This window comes from Rhea pennata, chromosome 7 (assembly GCF_028389875.1).
Source record: "Rhea pennata isolate bPtePen1 chromosome 7, bPtePen1.pri, whole genome shotgun sequence".
Taxonomy (NCBI): Eukaryota; Metazoa; Chordata; class Aves; order Rheiformes; family Rheidae; genus Rhea; species Rhea pennata.
The window spans coordinates 2,554,017-2,580,117 of record NC_084669.1 but is presented as its reverse complement, the minus strand read 5'-3'; the positions used below and the strand labels follow the sequence as shown (position 1 = coordinate 2,580,117).

General features: G+C 38.4%; 1 protein-coding gene across 1 annotated transcript; it reads left to right on the top strand.

Annotated features, from left to right (window-relative positions):
- The first annotated feature begins 4,625 nt into the window (after window positions 1–4,625).
- On the top strand, window positions 4,626–25,773 carry MKI67 (marker of proliferation Ki-67). Its single transcript, XM_062580372.1, has 16 exons — window positions 4,626–4,717; window positions 6,816–6,897; window positions 6,979–7,094; window positions 7,611–7,680; window positions 8,638–8,716; window positions 10,703–12,199; window positions 12,501–12,739; window positions 13,505–13,913; window positions 16,144–16,259; window positions 16,989–17,160; window positions 17,256–17,390; window positions 19,697–21,291; window positions 22,404–22,479; window positions 23,014–23,491; window positions 23,666–25,590; window positions 25,745–25,773. Exons 1-16 carry the CDS (start codon window positions 4,626–4,628, stop codon window positions 25,771–25,773), a joined length of 7,110 nt encoding a protein of 2,369 aa, XP_062436356.1.
- Window positions 25,774–26,101: the final 328 nt, after the last annotated feature.

Genomic DNA, 26,101 nt, shown 5'->3' with positions numbered 1-26,101 from the left:
AATGTTCACAGATACAAAGTACCCTAACAGAAAATTTAAATCATGAAGAAAATGTCATTTCTTCCCCTCTTATCTATCTATTTTTGCAAGTATTGGTATATCCATTATTTAAGAGACTACCATTGCTCTTGAAGAAAGATTTAAGACCACACTCAAAACCTTTATAATAATTTGCATTTTCTTGCAGGTATTGAGTGTGTTTGCAGACATTTATCACAAGGGATCTGATAGGAATTTGAGTGGTAAGTGCACTAATACACCACTATATGATCATGCCTAAATATAAAATTATTGACATACAGTAAAATACTGTTTTTTCCAAAAAAAAAAAAAAAAAAAAAAAAAAAAAAAACAAAAAAAAAAACCAAAGCCCTTGTTAATGTGCCTATTCAATGACAGTAGCAAAACTGCACTTCTGCTGTCCAGCCTAATTCAATTCGATGTACTAGTAGAGACCGGAGTGACTTATGCTTTGAGAGAGTTTTCCTGGTATAACCAGTTTACTTTAGGTACATAGTTCAGGAATAACTATCCTTATAAATACACTCAAGATGCCTTGATATCTGTCTATTGATAACAATTCCCTTGTTATAGTTCTGATTCTTCTGAAAGTTTTACACTTAAATATGATTGTCCAGTAGCACAATGCTATTATGGCAAATTTTAAAGTATGATAGTTTAATGATTTAATATTCCAAATTAAAACCACACCAAAGCTTATAAAATGGATTTCAGAGTAATTTAATTCAAAAAAAAAATCCTAACATTTAAAAAGCTGCTTGTACCTAACTGTATCACATCTAAAAGTCCCTAAAGTCATTACACAACATAAAAAAGCAGATGAGACAAACTAGATGATTAAATAAAAAAGTAGTAATATCAAAAGAAGTACTGCTTTGTCAAAGATCTGAGTATTAAAATTTTATCTCCCTGAAGCACAAAATATTGGATGACCTTGTAGAGGGCCTTTCTCGCTTTGTATCTGTTTCTCCACACATGTACACACATAACTTTGTTAACTTGGAGTTAAGGTCACCAGATTCCATATCTCACTACTACATACTTATTAAAGAAAAAAAAAAAAAGTCAGACATTCTGTTTGTCTGTTTTCTGTACTCTAACCTGTCTTATTTTCCCTCTGATTCCCATCCCTGCCCTGATCTGGGGGTAAGGGGAAAAACTGTGATAAAATGACAGTAGAAAGCAAGGAATTGAGGAAAGCTGTCTCTGCTGTCAAATAGTTATGGTAAAAATAAAGTTTGTTTTTTGATGGAGTACAGTACTCAAAGCGTTTTAAATTTATATGACCTTGATAATACACTGTATATCAAAAATACTGTACACGTTACAACCCACAATATTCCTTTAGGGTGTTTTTCCTCTAGTCTTCTTACAAGATCATAGCTACATTTTAGCATTAAATAGTTATCGGTTTGTTTGGTGGTTAGGAGATGGAGGAAAAAATTAGAAATTTATACCCTGCATAGTATACATAAGCTCATTTTAAATATATCCTGTATATTTACAGGATAAGTTCCTTTAGGATAAGGTTAAGTTCCTTTTCTTCAATTTATTATTAACTCCTGCAAGTACTTTAGGTTTCTTTTGTGCTTATTTTAAATACCTGAAGTTCTAGTTATTCTTCTGGCAACAGCTAGAGGTTAATTTGGCTTAGATTTCTGTGGAACCACTGCCTGAAAATGAGGCTCCAGGCAGCTGAGCAAACCCATGCAAAAAGAATGGTGTTGCTCCTTGTTTCCCCTCGATACTGGCCTACCAGGGAGGGGAGGACTGTTCAGTTAGCAGAGCCTTCTTGAACAGCCTGGCGAATCCCTCTCTTCACTGCTTATTTAAAACTGTTTGATACAGGTGAAAACACCAGCACCTCTAATCTCTTTTATGGAATCAAGGATTTTCCATGACTCCTTTAGGCATCAGGAAGAATCTGCAAACAGATAGCAAACACATTGCTTGCTTTTAAAACTTAGTCTCATGCATCATATACAGCAGACTGGAGAATAAAATGAAATGTTTCGGGCCCATATTCTGTAGCCCCAGACCACTGATACATATGTTCAAACTAGAGAAAGAACTGAATATAATGTATAAAAATATATAGCCTTAGCACAGTCTTAGTTGTCTTGTGCATTTTCTGCACAAATAACTTTTAAAGGTTACTTTTATCTTATGCGTGCTGGAAAGGGCTAAAGTTAAGCAGCCTTCCAATCTGGAAAAAACTTTTCTGATCTGAGTCCATGTCCAAAGGGCTTAGAAATAATTTCCTCTCCTCGGCTATTTTCAAAATAGGGCCTTCTCTCATTTTTAATACCAGGAGGTTGATCTCGCCCGTGGGGATTCACTTTTAAATTTGTACAAACATATGCCAAGACTTTATAACTTGCTGCAGCAAGATCCTAGATTTCACACAAATTACATAAAAAATACTTTACAACATTATGTATTTAAATTACACCATTAATAAGTAAACTGCCATAGGAGTGTTGACACTTATTAAAGGCACAGGTTAGTCCTTGCATCATGGCATTGTGTCAGCCTCTTAGAAACTAAGTAAAAAAACCTCATACTTGTTCATATAGAGATATTGACACATACACAAATACATATTTATCTAGAAAACAGTAAGTACTAAAATGGATGCTTTCAATAATCAAACTAAACCATTATCCAAAAATGTTTGTCTTAATTTATTCATATGGTAGGCATAAAGAATTGCTGTAAAACTCCACTTATTTTGCAAGTATGGATCTGTATTAGAAGACATACTAACTCACGCGTATCGTGATCTGTGACTTTTGTGTGTTCACTCAAGCTGTGTATAGGCTTGCTTGTATTGCAGAGCCTGTTTATCTAGGGATAAAATGCTTAGTTTGCATTTCCTGTGTTACTGACAAATGCCAGAGAGGACCGGATAGGCTTTACCTTACACAGAAAATGGTAATCCGGAAGTTAGGACACAGTGCAAAAATAACGTAAACGAAAATCTTGCACGTTCACAAGAGGGAGCAAATATCAGAATGATTCAAGATTAGCAGCATACAGAGTAGTGACATAAAAAGCTGGGGAAACGCAGCCTGCGTCTGTTTGGACTCTCAAATCCAGCTCCCAGCAACCAATTCCAGGTGGCGGGTGGAGAGCAGGAACCAGTTCTGTTACAAAAGCGACCATTTAGCTGATTACAGACGGTCTAGACTAATGCGATTACGTTATGTTTCACTGCTTTCTCCTTCCCCTCCTTGCTGGCTGTTTTCTCCTCTTTAAACCCCCTTATTTTTATGACTAAAAAAATGTTTTTAATCTCAGTTACCTAAAGGCTGGCGTGGAAAGCAGACTTAAGTGCCTAAACCAGTCTAAGAAGTAGCTGCGTGGGTTACACTGAAGCGACGCAACCCGCTCCCGCCCTCTCCTGCTGACGCGGCGAGCTCTCCCCAGGCTCGAGCAGGCCTCGCAGAGCCCTGTCCAGCCTCTCCCGCTCGATCCGAGAGGCGCTGGGGAACCCCAAGCCCGCCGGGAGGGGCGCGGGAGGCGGCGCGGAGGGCGGAAGCCGCAGGGCCCGGGCAGCGCCTCACGGGCGGCGACGGCTGCGGCAGCGCTGCGTCCGTTTGAAATCAAACCGGCGCCGCGCTCTGGATTGGCTGGGCCGCGCTTTGACGTCATCGCCCTTCTGCCAATCGCGGCCTCCCGCGCGCCTTTTCGAAAGTCGTACGCGAGCTTTCGGCGGTGCTTTTTATCCTTCCGCCACGCTAGCGTGGCTGGGGGGTTAAAAGAGTGCGGCCGGCGAGCGCTGCCCGCTCTAGGCGGCCGAGCCCCCTGCGTGCTCCCGGCCATGCCCGCTGCCGGCAGGTGAGGGCGGGCGGGCAGCGGGGGCGGTTTCGAGCCGGTGGGCGAGGCCGCCGCGCCGCGGGTGGGCGCAGCGCAGGGATACGCGCGGCTGCGGCGCGGTGAGGCGGCCCCGGTAGGTGCGAGGGTTGGGGTGGCGGCGGCGGCGGCGCGAGCGGCGCGCGCGGGAAGCCTCAGACGGCGCCGCGGCCTGACAGGAGGCGCCGCGCCGCTCTCCGCGTTCCTCGGCGGCCCGCGGGGGCTCCGCAGGAGGTAGGAGGCGTCCGGACCGCCCCCGGCGGGGTGGGAGCGGGCGGCGAGCGCGGCTCCGCGGGGAGGGGGGCCGCCGCGGCCCGGCGTTGTTTACCTAAAAGCGGATTTAAATTACTGTGGTAATGCAGGATACTGTGTGTTGGCCCCGGGCCTTTGCAAAGGCTGTGATGCGCGGTGGGTAGCGAATGCTTGTTTCGCGTGTAAAACCGCACTGCGTAACGTCGCGATGCCTGTTCTTGCCGCTGTGCGTGAACATCAGTTTCTGTGAGCACGCGATGCGCAAACAGCTTGGTGTGTACGACTACAGTGATTACTCCTGGTACGCTTTAATTCCCAGGTCTGCACAGAGCGAGCACATGCAAAAGGCACGGAGGTTCGTCTGTACATTATAGGAGTTGTCTGCCCAGCGGAAGTAAATATTAATTATATTAGTTCGTTTTCATAAATACGCAGAACATTATTTGGAAGAGTAATTTAGATGCTCTTTTTTTAGGTGAGGTTCCTTACGTCTGAAGATGCCGCTCTTTGGGGAAATTGTTGTAATTAAACGGAATGGGACTGATGGAATTCATTTCCCCCTCACTGCAAGTTCTTGTTTATTTGGAAGGTGAGAATTAGTCAAGTAATCGTATGCTTTGCAATAATATTGATAATTAAGGGCTATCATACCCAGGGAATATATTTATTTGCAAAAACAAGTATTTGAATAATCATGAATGTTGTTTAAGGAAGAGACGGTGGTACTGGATTGCACTAACGTGGTGTAAAAATAGAGTTGAATTTATTTTTTTAGAGTTGAATTTATTTTTTCTTACTGCTTTTTGTCCTTTACTTGCCAAAACTTTGCTTATAGTTTCTAGCCAAAGAGAATTTGAGGAAGTGATTTGGCAAAACAATGAGACGAAGTAAATTACAGTTGACAAGTGATCAATAGTATTGGTAGTTTCTACAGGAAATATTCAAGATGCTAATGAACTTACTAGTAAAGAGAGGAGAAATATGTGTCTTGTGCAATCTTCATCACACAGGCATACTCATCTCAATCTTGCTTTGGCTCTCTGAGACCTCAGTAATGGATTACATAAGCAAATCTTTAGAATTGATCACGCCTTAAAAATTGGTACAAACTTACCCCTTCTCTTCCAAACTTGAAACTCACTTTGACTTGCACAATTGAGTGATGCTGAAAGAAACAAATTTTGGTGTTTTTTAAACCTGGTACAGCTATTTAATATGAAAAGATGACATTAACATACCTTAAGATGTGTGAAGACTTGACTCAAGTGACCTTACTATAGACAGTGCTTCAAATAAAATGTTTTTACTTCTCTTAAATCAAAATTTTTCAGCACTTTACTCATTGATAGATCTTTTAAGTAACTGTAATTATTTTGTCCTGCATCAGATTACTTGGTAAAAGTCTTCTGGGAGCACTTCAGCGTCAATAATATTGTTGTTTGCCTTCTGTAGAGCTGCCCAGACAGATGATACTTAATTTTACAAACATTATTTTCTGTCAGCTACATCAGAGAGAGGTGTCTGATATTTGTATGAAGAGTACACCTGGTCCAATAGGTGATACATTTGTTGCCTAAGGTCCACAATGTGTCGAAGGAGTGAGAGATTATTAGAAGAAATTACATATAAAAAAGCCCATATACTTAAGAGCTGTGCACATCTTTCTCAAAGAGAAAGTGGCTAGTCTGGCCAGACCAAAGGTCTGTCTATGTAATATTCTGTCTCTGATGGTGATCAATAACCAATGCCAAAGAAAGTTGAGAGTGTTTACAGATGACGCTTACTGGTAAGTTAGAGAGAGCAATCCTGTGTTTTAAAAATTTAGGCTATACATGGTAATTTGTGGGTTCATCTTGTGCCAGTCATATAATGCTTGGTTTCACTGGCAAATGGAATGGTTTCGTTTTTTTGGCTTGGCATGCCATATGAAGGCTGAGATCTGAAACTTAAACAGTACTTTTTGATCTATTTCTTATTGTCAGTAGGGTAGATTTTGGCAGCAATGGATTTTATTGATAAGTGATTTAGGATCTAGTCTATAGCTTTTATGTTTTTCTCTCTGCTTCGTTTCTTTCTGCTCTTTTTACTTGAGCGCTAGTTATCCACTTCAGACATTAGCACAAAATACAATGTTCCCCTCTCCTCCTCACCCACTTAGCAGCTACCTTCTTGCTTTCTTTTCACTTGTAATTATGTTGGGAATAAGTGTCAGTGGTACAAATCCTGAAACGAATGCTTTTTAATAATCTAGCTGTTTATCATAAGCATATAACTAAAGTATAACTAGTGTCTAATTTGAGGGCTTTAATAGCTTTAACTGAAAAGAAATGTGTGTGAAAAGATGATGATGCACTAGCTACCATTGTAACAGTGTTGCAACTGCTAAATTATGGACAGAGTTGCAAATCTGTGGAGTGGACCCAGTCTATAGTGCACAGTAAATGGGTCTAAGAAGGCGCACACATTACATTACTTCTGGTGACTGGAAGTACAAACAAAAACAAAAATACAAAACAAAAAATTAAACCCAGCTATGCTGAGGTTGTGGTAGGTTATCAGATTTGACAGAGTATTGTGCTGCTTTACAAATTATTAACTAAAAAGTTGGAAAAATATCCAATTATATTGCAACCAGATTTTTCTGCCTGTTGTATGTCTTAAAACTGAAATTGTATTTTCACCCATAGGAAAACAGAATGTGATATTCGCATTCAGTTGCCTCAGGTCTCTAAAGAACATTGCAAAATTGAAGTAAATGAAAACAAGGAGGTAAGATGTACATATATTAGTGGTATTTATATTGCATCATTGCATCTCTTCAGGCTACTGAACTGTCTGTTTCGTTTTTAGGCAATACTGACTAACCTAAGTACAGTAAATCCTACGCAACTGAATGGTGGTTGTTTTCAGCAACCTGTACCTCTGAAGCATGGAGATGTGTTAACTATTATTGATCGTTCTTTCAGGTATGTACCAATGACAGAGATGAACTGTTAATGCCTTGATCCTAGAATGTGGTCTGCAGGCAAATGTCTGGAGAGCTCTGTGGACACAGCATCTTACTGCTAGATGAAGAGACAGGCAATGGCTGTAGATAAATGGGAAAATTAAAACGTCTTTTTACCATCTTCAGGAACAGAAGTTAGTTTAGTTTATTCCATATTTCTTTACCTAGCTTTATAGAGCTCCTTCAGAAGGAAGGATTGCTTAAAGATCTCTTTTTATCACTTTTGTATTACGTTAAGCTAAACCAATAAAGATAGAATTGTCTAGAGAGAATATTTTGATTTTATTTCAAGGGCAATCACTTTTAGGGGAAAAGTTAGAATTACTTTGATGTAGTTAAAGCCTTTAAAAGGAATATGTGTATGTTGCTGAAAGATGACAACTATTGCTATATCATTTATCATAATTACGGCAATTTAATCGGTTATTTGATAAAAAAAAAAATGATTGTTTTTACTTTTTAATATTTCTTCCAGGTTTGAATATCCTCCCCAATCAACTCCAAGAAAGAGACGTTCTAGGTCTCCAAAAAATGAAACACTGCAGGTGATTCTATGGCTAAAGGCTTATTTATTGCAAGCATATTTGTATTTGTACTGATTTGTAGTGTATTTCCCATTTTGTTTTCTTCATGTGATTAGAAACAGTTTTTCAACCATAGATTAGCTTTCCGTTTTTAAAACGGAAACCAATGTCTTTATCTAAATATTTTTTTCTTTGTTACTAATTTATTACTTTTAGACTTGTCAGTTTCTAGTAATAAATACTTAATGATCTATGGTGTTAGTAATACAGGTAAGCTATTAAAAATTAATCCTTAGCTTTTTTCCAAGAAATGATGGGATGCAGGAAGCATAGAGTATTGACATTGGAAATCCTACTTTAAATGGGGAAATTTGTCCTAGAGACTGAGCAGTCTTTTTTTTTTTCAAAAATTATCTGTTGTTCTATGTGCTATTACTCTAATGTATTGTTGGAATATTGATATTTATAAATATCAAACCAACTTAGTCTTTTAATGATTTATTTTCATTAATTTTTCTTTTTTTCTGCCCCAGCAAAGCTTTCTCCTTAAAAGGGCTATTGCTAGTTAACAAGTACTGTGGCTGTTGAGATATTTATGTATATTATAATTTTATTATTTAAATAAGAATTCTTCCTCAAGGTCTATTAAAGTGAAATTTTTCTTTTCAAATGCTAGAAAGTATTTGTATGTATGCATCTGCTTCGGGTTCTATTAGATCTAATAATTTCAGTCATAACAATTAAACTCTTATTATACAGAGCATTGAATGTGTTGAGGTCTGCATTCTTAAGCTCTGAAATGTTATAGAAATTTCATTTGAATACTTTTTTTTTTAAGCTTTTTTTTAAGCTTTTTAAGCTTATTTTTTTAAGCAATGTATATGCATCTGTAAGATCGGTGTTTTCCAGTGTATGGTAGAAAGCTAAGCCGTTTATAAAATACTTGTTCCTCTGCTGTAATGTTGTACAAATTTACAGGTTCTTCATGTTCAGCAGGTGGCAGAACCAGAATTATTACACAAACAAACTTCAGGATCTAAAAGTCTTCATGATTCTGGTTGGTACCTATTTTATTTTTTATTGTCTTTTTTTTTCCTCCTTCTTCTCTCTGCCCCCCCCCCCCTTAGTTGTCTTTTGTTCTTAGCATCAAGAGGAAAAATAAGGTTGCATGGAGTGAAAGGTATATATTTTAAGACCTGTCAGGCTGAGTATAATACTCCTTTATCATGGCATGCGTGGATGCTATGTTTTACCAAAGCTAAGTCCTGCCAGGATAAATCAGTGTAGTTGCAACCAACAAACGGGCAGTAAGAATAAGACTGTAATTGGCAAAATCTGTATATATTGTTTTAAATGATTTGTTCAGATTAAGTTTGTGAAGGTTACAACTAAGAAGGGAGTTCAGCGTGCTAGCTTTGCAAATGCAATACAAATGTCCATTGAAGCTGATATGTAAAACTTAATTACCTATTACATTTTGCCTTTCAACAGAAACAAGTATAATTAAAAGTAAATTCATCCCTGTGATTAAAATTTAACTTGCAGTTCTGTCTGACCTAGAATAGGACCAGATTAATGTTGAGACAATTTTACATTCTCAGGTGTGCTATTAAAAAATGTAAACGAAGTATAATTTTGAATATACATAGGAAGGGTTGATTTTTTTGCTGATGGAAATGATGGTTCACAATAGCTACTTCATATAGACCGAGTAAAAACCTGTTTCCCCAGACCTACTACATGTGAGTAATTATAAATAATAGGCTGATTAAATATCAGTGCATCACTTATCCATTCTTCTTTCTTCCTTCAGTCAGCAAGCTTCTTTCATGGGAAGATGGAAGGTTTGTGTAAAACCTTACAAAGATGCAAGGTGTATGAAAAAGAAAAGTGGTTGTTATTCTACCAGTGGGTATATGCTGTGTATTTTGCAGGAAAATTTTCTTTCAATCCAAAACAGAACATTTCAAAGTGCTTGATGTTGATGGGTTGTTGTGGGTGCATCTGGACTTGTGGAATTTGGATAATAAGTTTCCTAGCATCTTCTTACAATACAACAGTCTTTGTTTCCTTCTTCTTTAACCTTTAAGGAGATCAAATTATCAGGTCAATACAAAAAATATCAATCTACTTTACTTGTAAGCAGGTTAGACGCAAGGTTTTTCACAGAAAGATCTAATTTCCTGCTGTCTCCCATCTCTCTCCTTCCCCTTCCATCTCCCTTCTCTTCCTAAAAAGAAGCTAATTGACAGGTTCTTCCTAGTATATTTCTAACTTCCATCCTTACATGGAATATTTTCTGTCACAAGTAAGGAAAGGCAACATATACCGCCATTTATTTCTGCAGTCATTCATGCTGGTATCGAGCAGTGCTGAGAAAGAGAGCTTGTAGATGTATAGATGTTTGTGAGCTCTTGGCTTTTTGTGGCTTGGAGAGGTACCTCTTGTCAGATGAACCCTGTTAGCTGACCACTTGCTCAAGGAAAATGTAAAGCAAAGCATGTTACTTCAAGCTTTCCTGAAGGCAATTTGCAAATGACAATGCAATAGCAGCATACGTGCAGTCATTTACTGTCTTGTCTCTCTGCTCTATTATCTGGCTTTACCCTAAAGAAGCACATTGCTACAGTTTGTGCAATACTGAGCAATGTAAATGCAAAATGAAGAACTGATTAAATTGTAGTGGTAAGCTGATTTAAAGGATTGTTTTGTTTCATGCTTACGGATCTATCTTGTGGCAGCCCTAAAAGAGATCTATGTGATCTATTGATTTTAAAGATAAGCAGCATGGAATATCAAGTACTTTACCTGAATGTGGGACAAATTGAAGAACAAAACTTAGTTTTCATGATAACTGCATTAGTATTGAAATGCTTATTACAAAATTATTATTGCAAGCAGAGGGTTGTTTTTTCTTTTTAATACACTACCATCTTGGGAGATGAAGAGAAGGAGTTTTCACCTGTATTTAAGGAACTTAGTTTTGCATTTTTAAGCAACTATGCATCTATATTTTTTTTCTTTTGTTTTGCTTGTTTTATAGATAATACTGAGTGTGAAGAACAAAATGCCAATGAAAATAAACGAAGTACAGAGGAAAATATTTCTAAAGTTTTACCCATCAAGCTGTTAACATCTAAACCTTTGTATAGAATTCAATCTAGTAAAAAGGAAAATGAAATGTCTCCTTTTAGTAAACTCTATGAAACACTGAAACACGAGATTGAAGTGAAAAAAACTCTGCAAGAAGGAAATGTATCTCAACAAGCCAAAAAAGAAGATGGCAAGAGTGCGTTGCTAGAATCCAGTGCTCAGATTTCATCATCAGATTATGCTTATGGTCTTGGAAGCCTGACTAAAGAAACAGATTTAAGTGAAACTATTGAAGAGTATAAAGTGAGACAAGAAGTGGTCGGTTCAAAATTTAATCTGATTACAGCTGCAGGAAGTACAGACAAGAAGAGCTTTACCAGAAGTCCCCGAACTTCGGCTTCAAATGAGATGTCAAGAGATATCGGTAAGAAAATTCGCTTGCAAGATCACAAGGAACAAAATATGTCAGGCAAATCTGAAGGTATTGAAGTTACAACCAAACCAAATGAAAACACCGATGGAAACGCAGCATGTTCACCTAAGCCATGCTCTATAGAATGTTTGGGTTATGGAGATAAAATAAAAACATACTCTTCTGCAAAAAAACCAGAACAACTAGCACCAACAACTGCTGTAACAAATGCAACTAGCATGACTAGTGTTTCTGAAATAGATAAATGTATTTTGTCTACTCCAAGGTCCACAAGGAGGAGTCCTCGGTCTCGTTCCGTATCATCTACCAAAGAAACTAGTGGAAAGGGTTCTGTAAATTCTGATACTCCAATAAGTCAGCACAATGTATTATTGGAACATAAGACTTTTTCAGAAATTTCAGCTGAACCTCAAAAGGAAGATTTAGTATGCAGAAATGATAGCCTCAAACAACTGCATTTGGCAGAAAATACATGTTTGAAACAAAGGCGTAATAGTAAACAACATACACCAGGAAAATCTATAAAAGAAGTGCTGAAAGAAATTTGTGATCAGGCAAACTTTGTTCAGAGAGATTCTGAAACTCCTGCCTCTTCGTCTAATTCAAAGAGTCCCAAAAGAAATATCAGGCGGAGTAAAGAACTATCAAACAGAAATGTCTATTCAGAGACACCGCTTTCAGAAGAATTAACGCCAGATCTTGCATCTCCTGCTAGTCAAAAATCCAGCCCTGGAAGAAAAAGGGGTAGACCAAGGACCTCTGGGCTGCTAACTAAAAAAGCACTGGAGGCAGATGCAGTCCAAAATCATCAAGATAAGGCTATAGATGGAAAAGATAGTGGAACTAAAGAGGAGCTGACCACAAAGACCAATCAGCAGAAACTAGATTTGGAAGATGCCAGACCTCATAGATTGTCATCAAAAAGGAAGTCTAGGAGTGCTGTCATACTGAAAGAAGATGAGGTGGTCTCAGAAACGAATATTTCTAGCCTGTTGGCCGAAGAAGAGGAATCAGGTAAATACTTCTTAATTTGACAAATTCTCCTATGCTTTTTTTAAACAAGAATCTTTCCTACTTCCATAGATTTAGAACTGATTACTGACAGATCAGTTCAAAAATATTTGTCATGTAATTGTACTTACCCATGAAAATACAATTTTCTCTATAAAAGTTTATGCAATTGAATCTTTAAAGTGAATTATCTTCCGATAGGCTTCGAGTGGACAGATAGTCCACTGTTTTTGGTGCTGGTTAAAATGGTGATTTCCTGGATTCTCAGATGTATACAAATGTTTTCAATTCGTGCTACTTCTAGGTAACAGAAGAAGAGCATCTCAGAAGAGGAGAAGTGGCAATTTGTTACTTCAGCCTTTAGGAAAAAGAAAGAGAGTGTCTTTTGGTGGTCATCTAAGCCCAGAACTTTTTGATAAGAGTTTACCTCCCAATTCGCCCCTTAAAAGAGGTGCAATTCCTGCAAGACTGAGCTTACCATTTGGAAACTCGCCACGTGCCGTTCTGAAGAAGGCTCAGGGATTGAAGCATTTTGCAGTCCAGGTAAACCTTAAAAGTTCAAAAAACTAAGTTGCTAAAAGAAATAACATGAGCAATAATCATTATTTCAGACTTTAAAAAATGATTTCAAAATGAATTGTAAGCCTTATTTGGATGTACCTTGGGAGAAGCGGACATTTAAATTGCAAATTAAAGTTGTGGTTGAAAAAAGCAAACTTTTCTCGCCCCCCCCCCCCCCCCCCCCCCCCCCCCCAAAAAAAAAAGCTCAGGTTACCCTTTATACTTAACTGCATGGGAGGTAGGTTTTTATTCAGCTCACATGCTTTTACTTGTTCTCATGAATATGTCTAAATGAATATATTTCTGTTTGTGTATCTGGCCTCTACAGGTGCCAGTTTACCATAAATACCAGAAAACAGAAACAATTTAGAATGGGAGTTTGTTGGCAGACTTCTGTCGTGTGACTTGGCTAAAAATTTGAAATATTTGCCTATGATTTAAGCTAGTTAAAATGTGTCATCCACCTGATGTGAATACAACTGTTTTGAATAAAATAGGATAATTCAATTAACCAAAGTGAATTTGTATGCATCTTTTGGGACTATTTTGAAATTTAAAATGTTTTAGGTTTGTTTCACTTTTTAGAGAATAAGATTTTTTTAATCTGATGATCTTTTATAGTACTGCATTTACTTTTCAAAGATTTAGATGAGCTTTTTGTAGTTCTGCTTTGTGCAATAACCTTTTTATCTGGGTGTATGTGTATTTAAATATTTAAAATTTATATATACTTTTTTTTCTTACTAGGTACTTCCTGAATGTTTGCCAAAAGAAAAAGTGTCACCAAAAAATTTGATGACCCGGAGGTCCCCAGCTGCCTCCCCTCTTTCTGGAAAAGCAACACCTAAATTTACTTTAAGCTCTCCAACACCTTACACTAAAGGTCGTTTCTCCATTTCTCACGTCACGACACCATCACCGGCTGCAGAGGAGCAGAATGCTGTTGCAAAAGACGTGAATACCCAGGAGAAAAACGATACTCAAGTAAAAACACCAAATTCTTCTCACGTTAACCAAGATGATAAAACTACAGCTAACAAATTAACAAAACACGCACAGCTTGCTTTGAAGAGCACTCCCATGAAGAGAAGAAGTGGGGCTGTAGCAGTTCTTAATGCAAAAAGAAGAAGTGGTGCCTCCAGTGCCAATTTGCTAGGTTTGTTTAAACGTTTAATTTTTAATATGAATTTTAATGCTTTAAGAAACAATAACAAAACTGAAGTAGGCCTGTGAAGTCATTTAACAAAGACCACCAAATATGAATCTTTTGTCAGTTTTTGGCCTTCTTGAAAACAACTGGGAATTGCAAAGTTCTATACCCTTATAATATAAAGGGTATATAGAGGAGTATTTAAAACACAAATTCTATGTACTTAGAAGCTGACAGATGCTACAATTATGATTGTAACTTGCAAGGTTATTTTCAGTAATAAATTCCTTCATGAGAAAGCATTTTGATGATGGTTTTATCATCAATTATTTTTTTCATCCAAAGTGCACAAAGTAAATAATCACATTATAAAGTCATAAATAACGATGTCTTTTATTCTCTGAATGTTGTTCAGACTTAAAAGACAGGTTTAGGACATAAGGTATGCTATATGAAGTTACTGCATTTCATCCTGTTAGCATTGTATTGAGCCTGTTTGACTCAGAGGTCAAATAATGTTGAGCTAGATCAAGCAGCCTCAATTACATCAATTTTGATGTTAAAGTGTGTATTTTTATAGCAATCTGATTTTTGTCTAGCTTTAGCTTAAGTTCTTTGTAACATTTCCCATATGTAGTTTCTAAGCTTTGTCTGTAGACTGGACTGTACTTGTGCAAGCTGTTGACAGTGTTACATACCAATTTTGATTACAAATGATGATATCTGGGTGTGCTGAGTGACAGATATTGAGTGTTGACATTGGTCAAAATAGTTTTGGAGCCACTGTAAAATTTGTTAGACTCTGGTTTTTGAAATGTTTATTTTTGTGAAGATACTTACAGACAAGTTATCTTTCAGTCATTTATTTTCATAAATCAAATGAAATTGACTCTTTAAAAGTCAAATTTAAAACTTATCAGCACCTTTTCCCAGTAATTTTTGTTATTTTTTATCTCCATTTTCTTAGTAGATTTTTAAAATTTTGGATATCTTACTACATGCAGTTTCCTAGTGATGGCCTCTATTATATGGTAAGATAAAATCACAGCCCTTCGCAATACCTCCAGATTAATACAGTTGAAGGTTGTGTTAACTACTTAATGAAATAAGGATTTTCAGTTGCTTTATTCCATTCATTTTAGTAGCAGAGTATTTCACAAGTATTAATGTCATACCTCTGCTCACCACATCTCTGCAGTGTGAAAGTGTTTCTTAATGCCTGTGTCTTAATTTCCTCTCTAAAATGGAAATAACACCACAGTTACTAAATATTTGGATTTTTGAATGTTTATGCTGTATACAAAACACAATCCTGTTCCCAGTGCCTGATAATTTCCTGGATGCTGGGCAATTTTCTTCATAATCTGGGCACCCTAAGAATGACAACTTTTGAAAATTTGTTTTTGAAGACTTGCCCCAATTTGCATAGTCACTGTGATAAGAGAATAATAAAATTCAGTTCTTCAGAACAGCTTTCACTTTAACTACAAAAATAATTTGCTTTAGGTGATCTCTGCCTCCTTATAGCCAATTTCTGCAGTAAACAAGGCAGATAGCCTACCAGCTTACAGCTTCATTTATTACATAGCTGTAATTAATTCCCTGATTATTATGCAGTGTACAGAATGATGTTGTGATAAAGATAACCTTTCTTTGGGAATAATCAGAAAAGGAGATTATGTGGAGAAGGTGATATAAGACTTTTAGAGAGTCTGTGAAGATCTAAATGCTGTAAGCAATATAAATAAATAATTTCCTGAATATGAAGATCCTTGGAAAGCAGATGAAAGAAAAGCTGGATATGATTCACTTGAAAGCCATTTCTGTAATATTAAATCTCACAGCCCACCAAAGAGAAGTTCAGGTATAATAATGATGAGACTGAAAGGCTCGTGACAGATTTTCTTCTGGGGAAAATACTTCCTTAACAAAAAGATTAAGCACAGAATTGGGTCAATGCTCTGTTCAATGGTCTGTGAAGTTTTTGGTGCTATAATGAGGTTTTTTGATTGTGGAAACAGTTTATACTGGATGTTTGAACACTTGTTAAACTTCAACTGACATTAGGTTTTCCAACTGACGGTGTTTTCACACAACATTTTGGTATAGGTGTTGCCAGGTAATATACTGACCAGCCTGCTAAGTCACACTCAGCAGAAATCCTTTGGAAGCATAAAGAAATAATTGCAAATGCTGACTTACACAGCTAAAAAGTTATTTTTGTTCTGCTTTCTAGTTGCAAAATCTTGGGCAGAGGTGGTAAAGTTAGGTGTTGCCAGACCACAAGCAAAAGCCATTAAAAAGTCTGTCCAGAAAGGAAGATCAGCAAAGAGGATAACAAAATCACCAAAGGTATTTTTAAACTGTAAAGCAGCATTTTTTTTAGATGGTAGCTTATAGGTATGTAACATCATGTTAATTGAGTATTGATATTTTTGTCCTGGTATGCAAGAAACTTGAGACCTGTAGGAAGAGGTCAGGAGCCACAGCTATTTATTCTTTTTGGTGCAAGTCCATCTATACCATCTGTAGTAAAGGATTAGATATGTGAGTAGGTAACTGCTCTGTAACATGGTTATAGAGTATATTAAATAGACACCAGTTTCACTAGTGTAATTGAAAGTGAACTTCTAATCTCTCAATTTGAATAATCTTAAGGCTATCTCTAGATAAAAGTGAAAGCATGGGGTAGTTTGAGTATGTCTTTGTCCCTTCTCTACAGTCCAAACTGTAGAAGGGACAGGGCAGGGCATGCGTTTCAATTTAAATACTCTGCAAGCTGACACAGCGCAAGGGAATAAGGCTGAAGCACTCAGGATTTCCCTCAGTTCCCTAAGGCCAAGAAAACTTGCAATCTCAGGTGCTCATCAAGCACAGTCACTTAATTTTGAATGGGTATATATTTGCATTTCTCAGAGCTAACTCCTTAAAATAGCTGTGAGTTAACCACTTTTGTCTGCAGAACAGTTGGTATTTGCCAAGCAAGACCAACTAAGTTTGTAGAAGATTTGAGTGATTAGGGGTTTTTTATATACATCTTTTTTACTTTATTGATATTTTTTTTGTTTTTCCCCTCTACAGACTCCAGAAAGAAAAGTAAAGGGTCACTTTAGTACAGGTCATGTGGAGTCTCCTGCTACCATAGTTGTAGGCAGAGCTTATACCACAACAGTTAGAATGGCCGGACAGGTCCCTAAAGTGGTAAAAAATCCTATCTTGAAACAAAACATGGATACAGATGAAAGCTTCACAGGTAAGTTGTGTGCTTTTAAAATGTATTACTGGCTCTACCAACTATGTAGTTCTTTTGTCAAAGTGTATGCTTGCTTCTCTGAATATAATTTGTAGGAATGACTGAGATGTTTCAGACTCCAGAAAATAAAAGTGGAAAAAGACTGCCTTTGTTCACTGTTCAGAAGACTGATTTTACACCAACATGTAGTGCAGTGGAAGTTTCAGAGTTGCACACTCCGGAGGAATCTGGTATGTTTCTTATCTGAAAAGAGAGCAAATGTTTAGATATATTTCAGGGTAGCAATGTAGTGACACGTCTACAGCTTGAGTCAATGAGTAGTCAGCCTAGGTGGACTTGCTATATAGTGATGCATCTGGCAACCCATGAAATGAGTTGCTTTATCATGTGTTAAAAGACATTTTTGTAGTTCTAGTTAATTTTTGAATAGGTGTTATTTTCTTATTAATTCTATTTTGTATGAACTTATCAAAATGCCGAAGCATGTATTGTTGTTTTAGGCAAGTTTAAAGTGTGGCAAATCTTGTGCTGAAGCATGGCAGTTCTTTAATCAGTTGTCTGTGGATACGTTTAAATCCAGTGATACAGTTTCATGGTGGGAAGAGGATGTTGTGTAATCTTGCAGAAAGAGTCTACTAAAAGAAAAAAAGTATCAAGTTAGGAAGATTTATATTAAGATAAGGGTACTTCCCTTTTGCCTTGTGTCTTTTTACTTGTGACCTCTAAGACCAGTCATCATGTCCCAAAAGAGCTCAGACCTCTCTAAATTTAATTTTTCTTCAGAATTTAGCAAAACTGATTGTGTAGTGAAACACTGAAGAAAAAAATCAAGAGTAAATTCTCCAGTTTAAAATTAAAAAAAAAAGTGAAATGCTTTTTAGTTTATTTCAGATTTTGTGGAAGTCTTAGGTGTAACAAACCTTGTTAAAACTTCAGAAGGGAGTCCAGTATAATGCTTACCTTGAAAATAAGTATTAGTGAAGTGATTTTTCGTCCACCTGAAGATTACGTCTGTTTGGTGGGCAAGCCCTTAATCTTAGGTGCTCTACACACTGATCCTTTTGCATGTCAGAAATGCACTTTAGTTTTGGAGTTTGGGAAGCATGGAGCCAGAGCCTTTTCAGCAGAGCCAGCTAGCCAGTCAGTCTCCAGCCTGGATTGTTGCAAGAGCTCTTCCTTCTTGGGTGCAGTGCTTTACACCTTGTCCTTGTTGAATTTTGTCAGGGTCCTGTTGGTCCTTTCCTCTGACCTGCAGTACTCGTTACTAGCCTGCAGGTAGAGACCCTTTCACCATGACCCTCTGAGCCTGCCTGTCCAACCAGTTCTAGTCTGTCTGCAGCTTGGATGAATGAACAACTAATGTCCTAACCTAGGCACCAGAACATTGTGTGAGATGATGTTAGCTTTGCTAAAGTCAGGACGAATAATGTCCACTGCTCTCCTTTTATCCACGTATCACTTTATCACAGGAGGCAATTAGGAATTTCAGGTATCATTTTCCTTTGGTAAATCCGCACTAACTGTTCCTGGTTGCCCCCTTCTTCTTGTGCCTGGAAAAGTGTTTCTAAAGGACCTGCTCTGTTATTTCACTGGGGCCTGAAGTGAGGTTAACCTGACAATAGTTAAGGCTTAGTTCTGGGTATATTCCTCCAGAAGTTGTGCTTCTGCCACTTTAAATTTAACTCATTGTAAAACCTTTTGTGTTGTTCTGACCAGGCTTTTCTCCATAACTTTTCATTGGCCTCAGTTCCTTTTACCACTGGGAAGAACGATGGGAAATATTTTGTCAACGAAGAGGGAGAGTGGTGGCCGTTTCTGTTGAGTGTCAGTGCAGTTAATGCTTGTTGTAATACTTATGTTAACAACATTGGGAAGTAGTGAGAGAAAACAAATAGCTGGTATTAAATAGCCAGAGAAATTCACTTGACTTTTTTTTCCTAAGTTTTCCCCTCAAGCATCCTTTTCTTCCGTGCATAATAATCAAGACCCAAAACAGTCCAAGATTTCCCAGAGCCAGTGCTTCTACAGTGACCATAATGAATACTTGCAACAAGTGCCTTTCCAAACACAAACTTGTGCAAACTGAGTGCAGGTGATGCAAATTGTACAAAAATCTCACTTCACCTCTATTTTTCTTCTATACTTTCCAAAGTTTCAGAAAGGTCGTGTGTGTATATTGTGTAATATAAAAATTTGATTGATGTCTGATATTGCTACAATACCCTAAAGAAACTTGCAGTAAAGGTGTATCACTAGAAGTTTTTAGGGACAACATAAATTAATATTTTGATTATATAAAAGCATGACAATTTTTGCTTGCTTAATCAGATACAGTCTTTTTTAAATGTATGCTGTGTCCTGCAGGAGCCAATTACCTTATGGTTAATTGCCAAATCAATTGCTGAATTACACTTTAGTTTGTATAAAGCTCAAGATGTTTGAATCTGTTTTTTACTTATTTATACAACAACTAGAATATTTGGATTTTCTGCTTAATTTTTTTTCCAAATTACGTAAACCTATTCTTTTATTACAGGAGAGATGATAGTGTCGCCCTTAAGTAGCTCAGATGCTTCAGAGCAGAAACAAGATAGTCAAGACATCTGTCACTTTCTGAGAGATGAAGAGTTTGTGGTTGATGCCATCTCCACGAATACTCCTGAAAAAAAAGAGACTATGCTGGAAGAAAATGTTGACATGGACAGTTTGCTAATAAATCCAGAAAAATGTACACCTTGGGTGAAATTAGGAATTAAAAGCACGACCCCGAAGCAGAAGCCGGAGCCAGTTGAGGCCCTGTCTGGTGTCAAGCAGCTCCTGAGGACCCCGAAGCAGAAGCTGGAGCCAGCTGAGGCCCTGTCTGGTGTCAAGCAGCTCCTGAGGACCCCGAAGCAGAAGCCGGAGCCAGCTGAGGCAGAGGCCCTGTCTGGTGTCAAGCAGCTCCTGAGGACCCCGAAGCAGAAGCCGGAGCCAGCTGAGGCCCTGTCCGGCGTCAAGCAGCTCCTGAGGACCCCGAAGCAGAAGCCGGAGCCAGCTGAGGCCCTGTCCGGCGTCAAGCAACTCCTGAGGACCCCGAAGCAGAAGCCGGAGCCAGTGGAGGCAGAGGCCCTGTCTGGCGTCAAGCAGCTCCTGAGGACCCCGAAGCAGAAGCCGGAACCAGCTGAGGCCCTGTCCGGCGTCAAGCAGCTCCTGAGGACCCCGAAGCAGAAGCCGGAACCAGCTGAGGCCCTGTCCGGCGTCAAGCAGCTCCTGAGGACCCCGAAGCAGAAGCCGGAGCCAGTGGAGGCAGAGGCCCTGTCCGGCGTCAAGCAGCTCCTGAGGACCCCGAAGCAGAAGCCGGAGCCAGTGGAGGCAGAGGCCCTGTCCGGCGTCAAGCAGCTCCTGAGGACCCCGAAGCAGAAGCCGGAGCCAGTGGAGGCAGAGGCCCTGTCCGGCGTCAAGCAGCTCCTGAGGACCCCGAAGCAGAAGCCGGAGCCAGTGGAGGCCCTGTCCGGCGTCAAGCAGCTCCTGAGGACCCCGAAGCAGAAGCCGGAGCCGGCTGAGGCCCTGTCTGGTGTCAAGCAGCTCCTGAGGACCCCGAAGCAGAAGCCGGAGCCGGCTGAGGCCCTGTCCGGTGTCAAGCAGCTCCTGAGGACCCCGAAGCAGAAGCCGGAGCCGGCTGAGGCCCTGTCCGGTGTCAAGCAGCTCCTGAGGACCCCGAAGCAGAAGCCGGAGCCGGCTGAGGCAGAGGCCCTGTCCGGTGTCAAGCAGCTCCTGAGGACCCCGAAGCAGAAGCCGGAGGCTATTACAGATGAAAATGCCTCTAGAAGATTGCTGAAGACTCCAGTGGAAGCAGTAAAAGATATGGCAGGTGTTAAGTTAATCAGGAAAACTCCAAAAGTGAAATATCAACCAGTAGAAGATATGATTGGGGTCAGCCGTATTTTCAAGACACCAAAAGAAAAAGTTGAACCAGTGGAAGATATATTTGGAATTAGTAGATTAGTGAGGACTCCGAGAGAGAAGTATCACCCAGTTGAAGATTTTGTGGGTCTGAAAAGGCTTATGGCAGAACCCAGGGAAAAATGTTCAGATTTTGAAGTGGAATATGTCGGCGTTAAGGAGATGTTTGATGTACCAGAGGAAGTTAAGGTAAAATACTTTCTTTAGCTTTTGGAACAACTTACCTAGACTCAGAGCTCATGGTTGAAACTAACTCTAAAGTCATCTAATACGACAGTTTGTGTGTAATAGCATATAATTTAATATCTCATTCCTCCAGGCCCTGGAGAAAAATGACATTCTGGGAAAGTGCATGGTGTTGCTTTGAAGACTTTTAAAAAAAAATGGCAATCTTTTCCTTAATAGCTTTTTAGCGGGAAATGCCCCCTGCTAAAAGATATAGCTTGTTACAAATTTGAGTGCTTCATTTTCCAGCTATTTGTTTCCATTATGTTTAAAACGTCCTTTACATTGCTTACAAACTATAATTAACTTCTTTTCTTGCTATCCTTTTCACAAGCCCTACACATACTTGGATTTCTGGGTTTTGTATGACCCCTTCATAGCTTCATATCTGAACTTTGAAGTTTTTTTTCCTGCTTTCAACATCCAAGACTGAGCTCTTGCCAAGTATTGTGGTGTTTGTCTGGTCATGATGATGGTCAGCTGATTGCTCACTATGCCTTTAAGTTTGTTCTTTGCTTCCTGAATGGTCGCTTGTTAGAGACTGATATATCTGCATATATTTGCCTGTATCGGTATGTATTTTTTTTGAATGAACCCTACCTAAGCAGTAACTGAGGTTGCTCTTGATGGCCGTCTTGACCTTATTCACAGCTTTATCACTCTTGTCACTTGTGAATTTGATTAGCATTGACTTTTTTATGTTCATTTTCAGACCATAAATAAAATGTTGAGTATCACAGGGCCTAGTGCTGATCTCTGTAGAACTATGTTAAAACACTAAAATGCTCGAGCCGTTCAGTGCTAATACCCAAAATTGCTTTTGAGATCTCATTAGGGCACTTTTGAGCCGATTTACTGAATACTTTTTTAACTGTATACAGTATTGTTTTTCACTGTAAAAATTGCTGCACTAGATCAAATGATTAGTTTGGAATTTGATGTATGTATGCTAAGTACATTACATTACAGTTATCAAATTGATTTCATTTTTTTGTGAAAAGTGTTTGACATGATGTTTTTCGACTATTATGTTCCTAATTTTCTATGAATTTATCGATTATTGTTTATTCCTTTAGGTCAGATCAATAAATATTACAGATCTTCAGCAAGAAGATACTGTACTTCCTTGTACTAATTCCAGTCATGAATCCGGTGAGTACAAATGCTTTGATTATCAACTAAAGGGATAATGAACCATATTATGAAGTTTAAGTGTGTTTTAAAATTCTAAAATACACAGTATGCAAAAATAACATAGTGGATGGAACGTGGACAGTAATCACTACCGAAAAACAGCTACCGGAAGGTAGATTTGTTTGTGAAGTAATGGTGTAATAGTTTATTGGTGTAGTAATGGTAGCATCTCCATCTGAACTAATGTTTAAAAAAAAAAAATGCTCCCTACTTAATTATCTTTCTTTGCAAAGCTTGAAGCTATGAATTCTGCCTACCAAATAAATCAGACATCATTGTGCAGTAACCTGTCCTTTCTTCTGGCAGTCAATAAAAATTACTTTTTTTGTTAGGAATATTAAATGTGATTTGAATTTCCCTCCTTGCCCGTCTCCCACAGTAGGATAGTTCTGCTCAAAACTCACAGATACTTTGGTCAGACATAGAAACGTATAACTTTTTTTGTGCTCTTTTCTATGTAAACACTTCTAATGGGGGGAAAAACTCTTTTAGAAGACAAAGGAAATATTTCAGAAGGTGGAGATTCTCAACAGATGGTATCACCCAGCAAAGACCAGTCTACAAAGAGACAAAAAAGGGGCAGACCAAGGAAGACAGTGCATGCTATTTCAGTAAAACAGTGTGGAAAGAATCTAGAGGAAGATGTAAATTTAAAAGAATTGCAAACTCTGGAAATAAAGAGCCCTCAAGAGGGGATGGATGTGGTTAACGCTTCAGTTTCAGCGGCTAAAAATCTACGAAGAGGAAAGAGAACAAATCGTTGCATTGAAGAAGAAATTGTTTCAGTGCACATTGATCGTGAAAAAGCTGAAACTGTGTCATTTGTGGAATTATGTGGAGCTGCTCAAAGACCAAGAAGAGGTAAAAAGAATGAACCAAAGGAGTTAAAACATCAGAGTCTTGAGTGTTGTGGCAAAGACTCTTCAGTGCTACAAAAAGAACCTGCAAATATAAAACAGACTTTGCAGGAGTATGGTGTTGATGATATATTAATAACTGAAGAGTGTCAAAGTATAAAGACAGAAAGTATGTCTAATAGCATTCAAAATGCAGACTGTCAGCATCTGCAAACAGAATTCACAATAACTGAAAACAAATCTAATGAAGGTAGTATAGAAAACAAAGAAATGTTTCTGTCACCTAGGAAAATGTCTAGAGGAGAGAAAAAAGTTGAAATCACAGAACCAGTAATTCCATCTAAAAGAATAAGAAGAGGAAAAAATGTCCAAGTCAAACAGTCACCTTCAGAGGAGCTTCATGGGACAGCGAGGAAACTTTGTAAGGACTCTTCAGCAAGGATAATGCAAGAAGAACAGACTTTTGACAAAGGTATCACTGAGACTGCCCTTGCAGAAAATTCTGAAATCGGAGCTGAACCTGAAATAAAGGTAGTAGAAAAAAGAGGAAAATCTTTAAGAAATGCTAGAAAGCATTTGATTGAAACAAAAACAGAAATTTGCAGGATGGCACCTGAAAATATGCAAAAAGTTCAAGACACCAAGGAAACTTCAGCAGAAACTGTTACTGAAGCACAATCGCACATGCAAAGTGAGAGGAAAGTATGTCAGGGAGATGAATCTGAAAATGCACAGGAGAATGCAGCAGAGTCATCTCAAAGATTAAAGTCACAGTCAGCTTTTGGAGAGACAACCAAAGCACCTGCTGCTGTTCTGTACTTGGAAACAACCAGAAGCACAGTACAAGAAACAAGCAGAACTAGAAGTAGGAGAGTCAAAAAGGACTCCTTGGAGATAAAGGCTGATGAATTTGTCAGAGATGTAAACAGCCTAAAAGTAATTGTTCCCAAACTTAAGTCAGAAACAGTGCTAGTGGAATCCTCTGTCAAGGATTCTTTAGGTTCTCCCATTGTCAAGGACATGAACGACACAGCTGCCACAGCAGTACCTGCTGCAGACAATGACAAAGTGGCTCATAGCTGTCAAAAGCAGACTGAAAATGAAGAAGTACTTAAACCTCAACAAATTGGAATACTGCAAGAGAGTCAGACACAAATAAATGGGACTACGTTTAGAAGAGGTAGAGGGAAGAAAGTTAATTTTGAACTTGAAGAAGCTAATTCCAAAGCACTTGAAGGGAAGAGTTTACCTGGAGATGATAAAGGAATAACTTATAAAGGTGGTCAACATGACACTTTAGAAAATACTTCCTCACAAATAAGGAGGAGCAGAAGAAAGCAAGTTGATTCCATTCCACCAACAGCTTGTTCTAGCTTTACTAAAAAACAAACATTAATTGAAGATCATAGTAAAAATGAGACTTTTGTAGAAGATCCAGCTTTGGAAGCTACTCTCTCCTCAACAGAAGAGAATCCGCTGAGATGGGGCAAAAGAGGAGAGGTTGCTGTAGCATCACAAACCACTAGTTCTGTTTCTATCAGAAAAAAGCGTGGGTTGCTGGAAGGTGATGATAAAAAGATGACTGTGAAAGAAGATCAAAATATGGCTTTGGGAAATAAAACTTCCCAGGCAAAATCAAATGCAGCAGCAAAGGACAAAAGAAAGAAGATTGATCCAGCAGCAGAGGCAAAAAGTTCATCTTCTCTCCAGAGAAAACGTGGCTTGTCAGAAACTGATGATAAAGAGGAGAGTTCTAATCAAGAACAAAATATACCTTTGGAAACCATGTCCCCAGCGAAAGAAAAACCATTAGGAAGGGGCAGAAGGAAAGAAACTGCTTTGATGTCACATACAACTAATTACATTTCTCTTAGAGGAAGACGTGGTGTGCTAGCAGATAGTGGTAGAGAAGATATTCTTAAAGAAGATCAAAATGTGCTTTTGGAAACTGTTGCTTCATCTGTAAAAGAAACTCAGTTGAGGAAGGGCAGAAGGAAAGAAGTTGCCCTCTTGTTAGAAGCAACAAGTTCTACTTCTATTCAGGGAAAACAAAGTGTATTAAAAGAAAACAGTGGAAAGAATACTTACGGGGAAGCTGAAAAACTGATTTTGGAAAACTCTACTTCTCCCCAGAAAATGGATCTTTCAAAAAGGAACTTAAGGCAAAAAGCTAATGTCACTTCATTAGCTGTTCGTTCCACTTCACCACAAGGTAAAATCAGTTTGCTGGATAGTGGTAAGAATGAAACTCCTGAAGAACAAGAGAACTTACCTTTGGAAATAGTGCCATCTGCCAATCTGTCAAGAGCAAGTAGAAAGAAAACTGTTTATTTCAAATCTGAAGAAGCTGGTTCCACCTTTCTCAGGGAAAAACATGCTTTGTCCAAAGACATAGATGAAAAGGATACTCTTAAAGATGATGAAAATGCGTTGCTGGATAGTAATTTATCCCAGGAAAAACCAAGGCTATTGAGGAATAAAAGAAAAAAGGTAGAACTTGCGTCAGAGGCAGCTACTTCTACTTCGCTCTGTGATAACGGCAACTTGCCAGAAAATGAGAACATTTCCTCAAAAACTCAAAATACATGTTTGAAATCCCCTGATTCTGAAAAAAAAAATTCCTCTAGTAAGGGAAAAGAGGTTAACCTTCTACCACAGACAACTTCCACTTCTCGCAGAAGAAAATGTCAGTTGCCAGAAGATGACTTAGCATCCAAAAAATT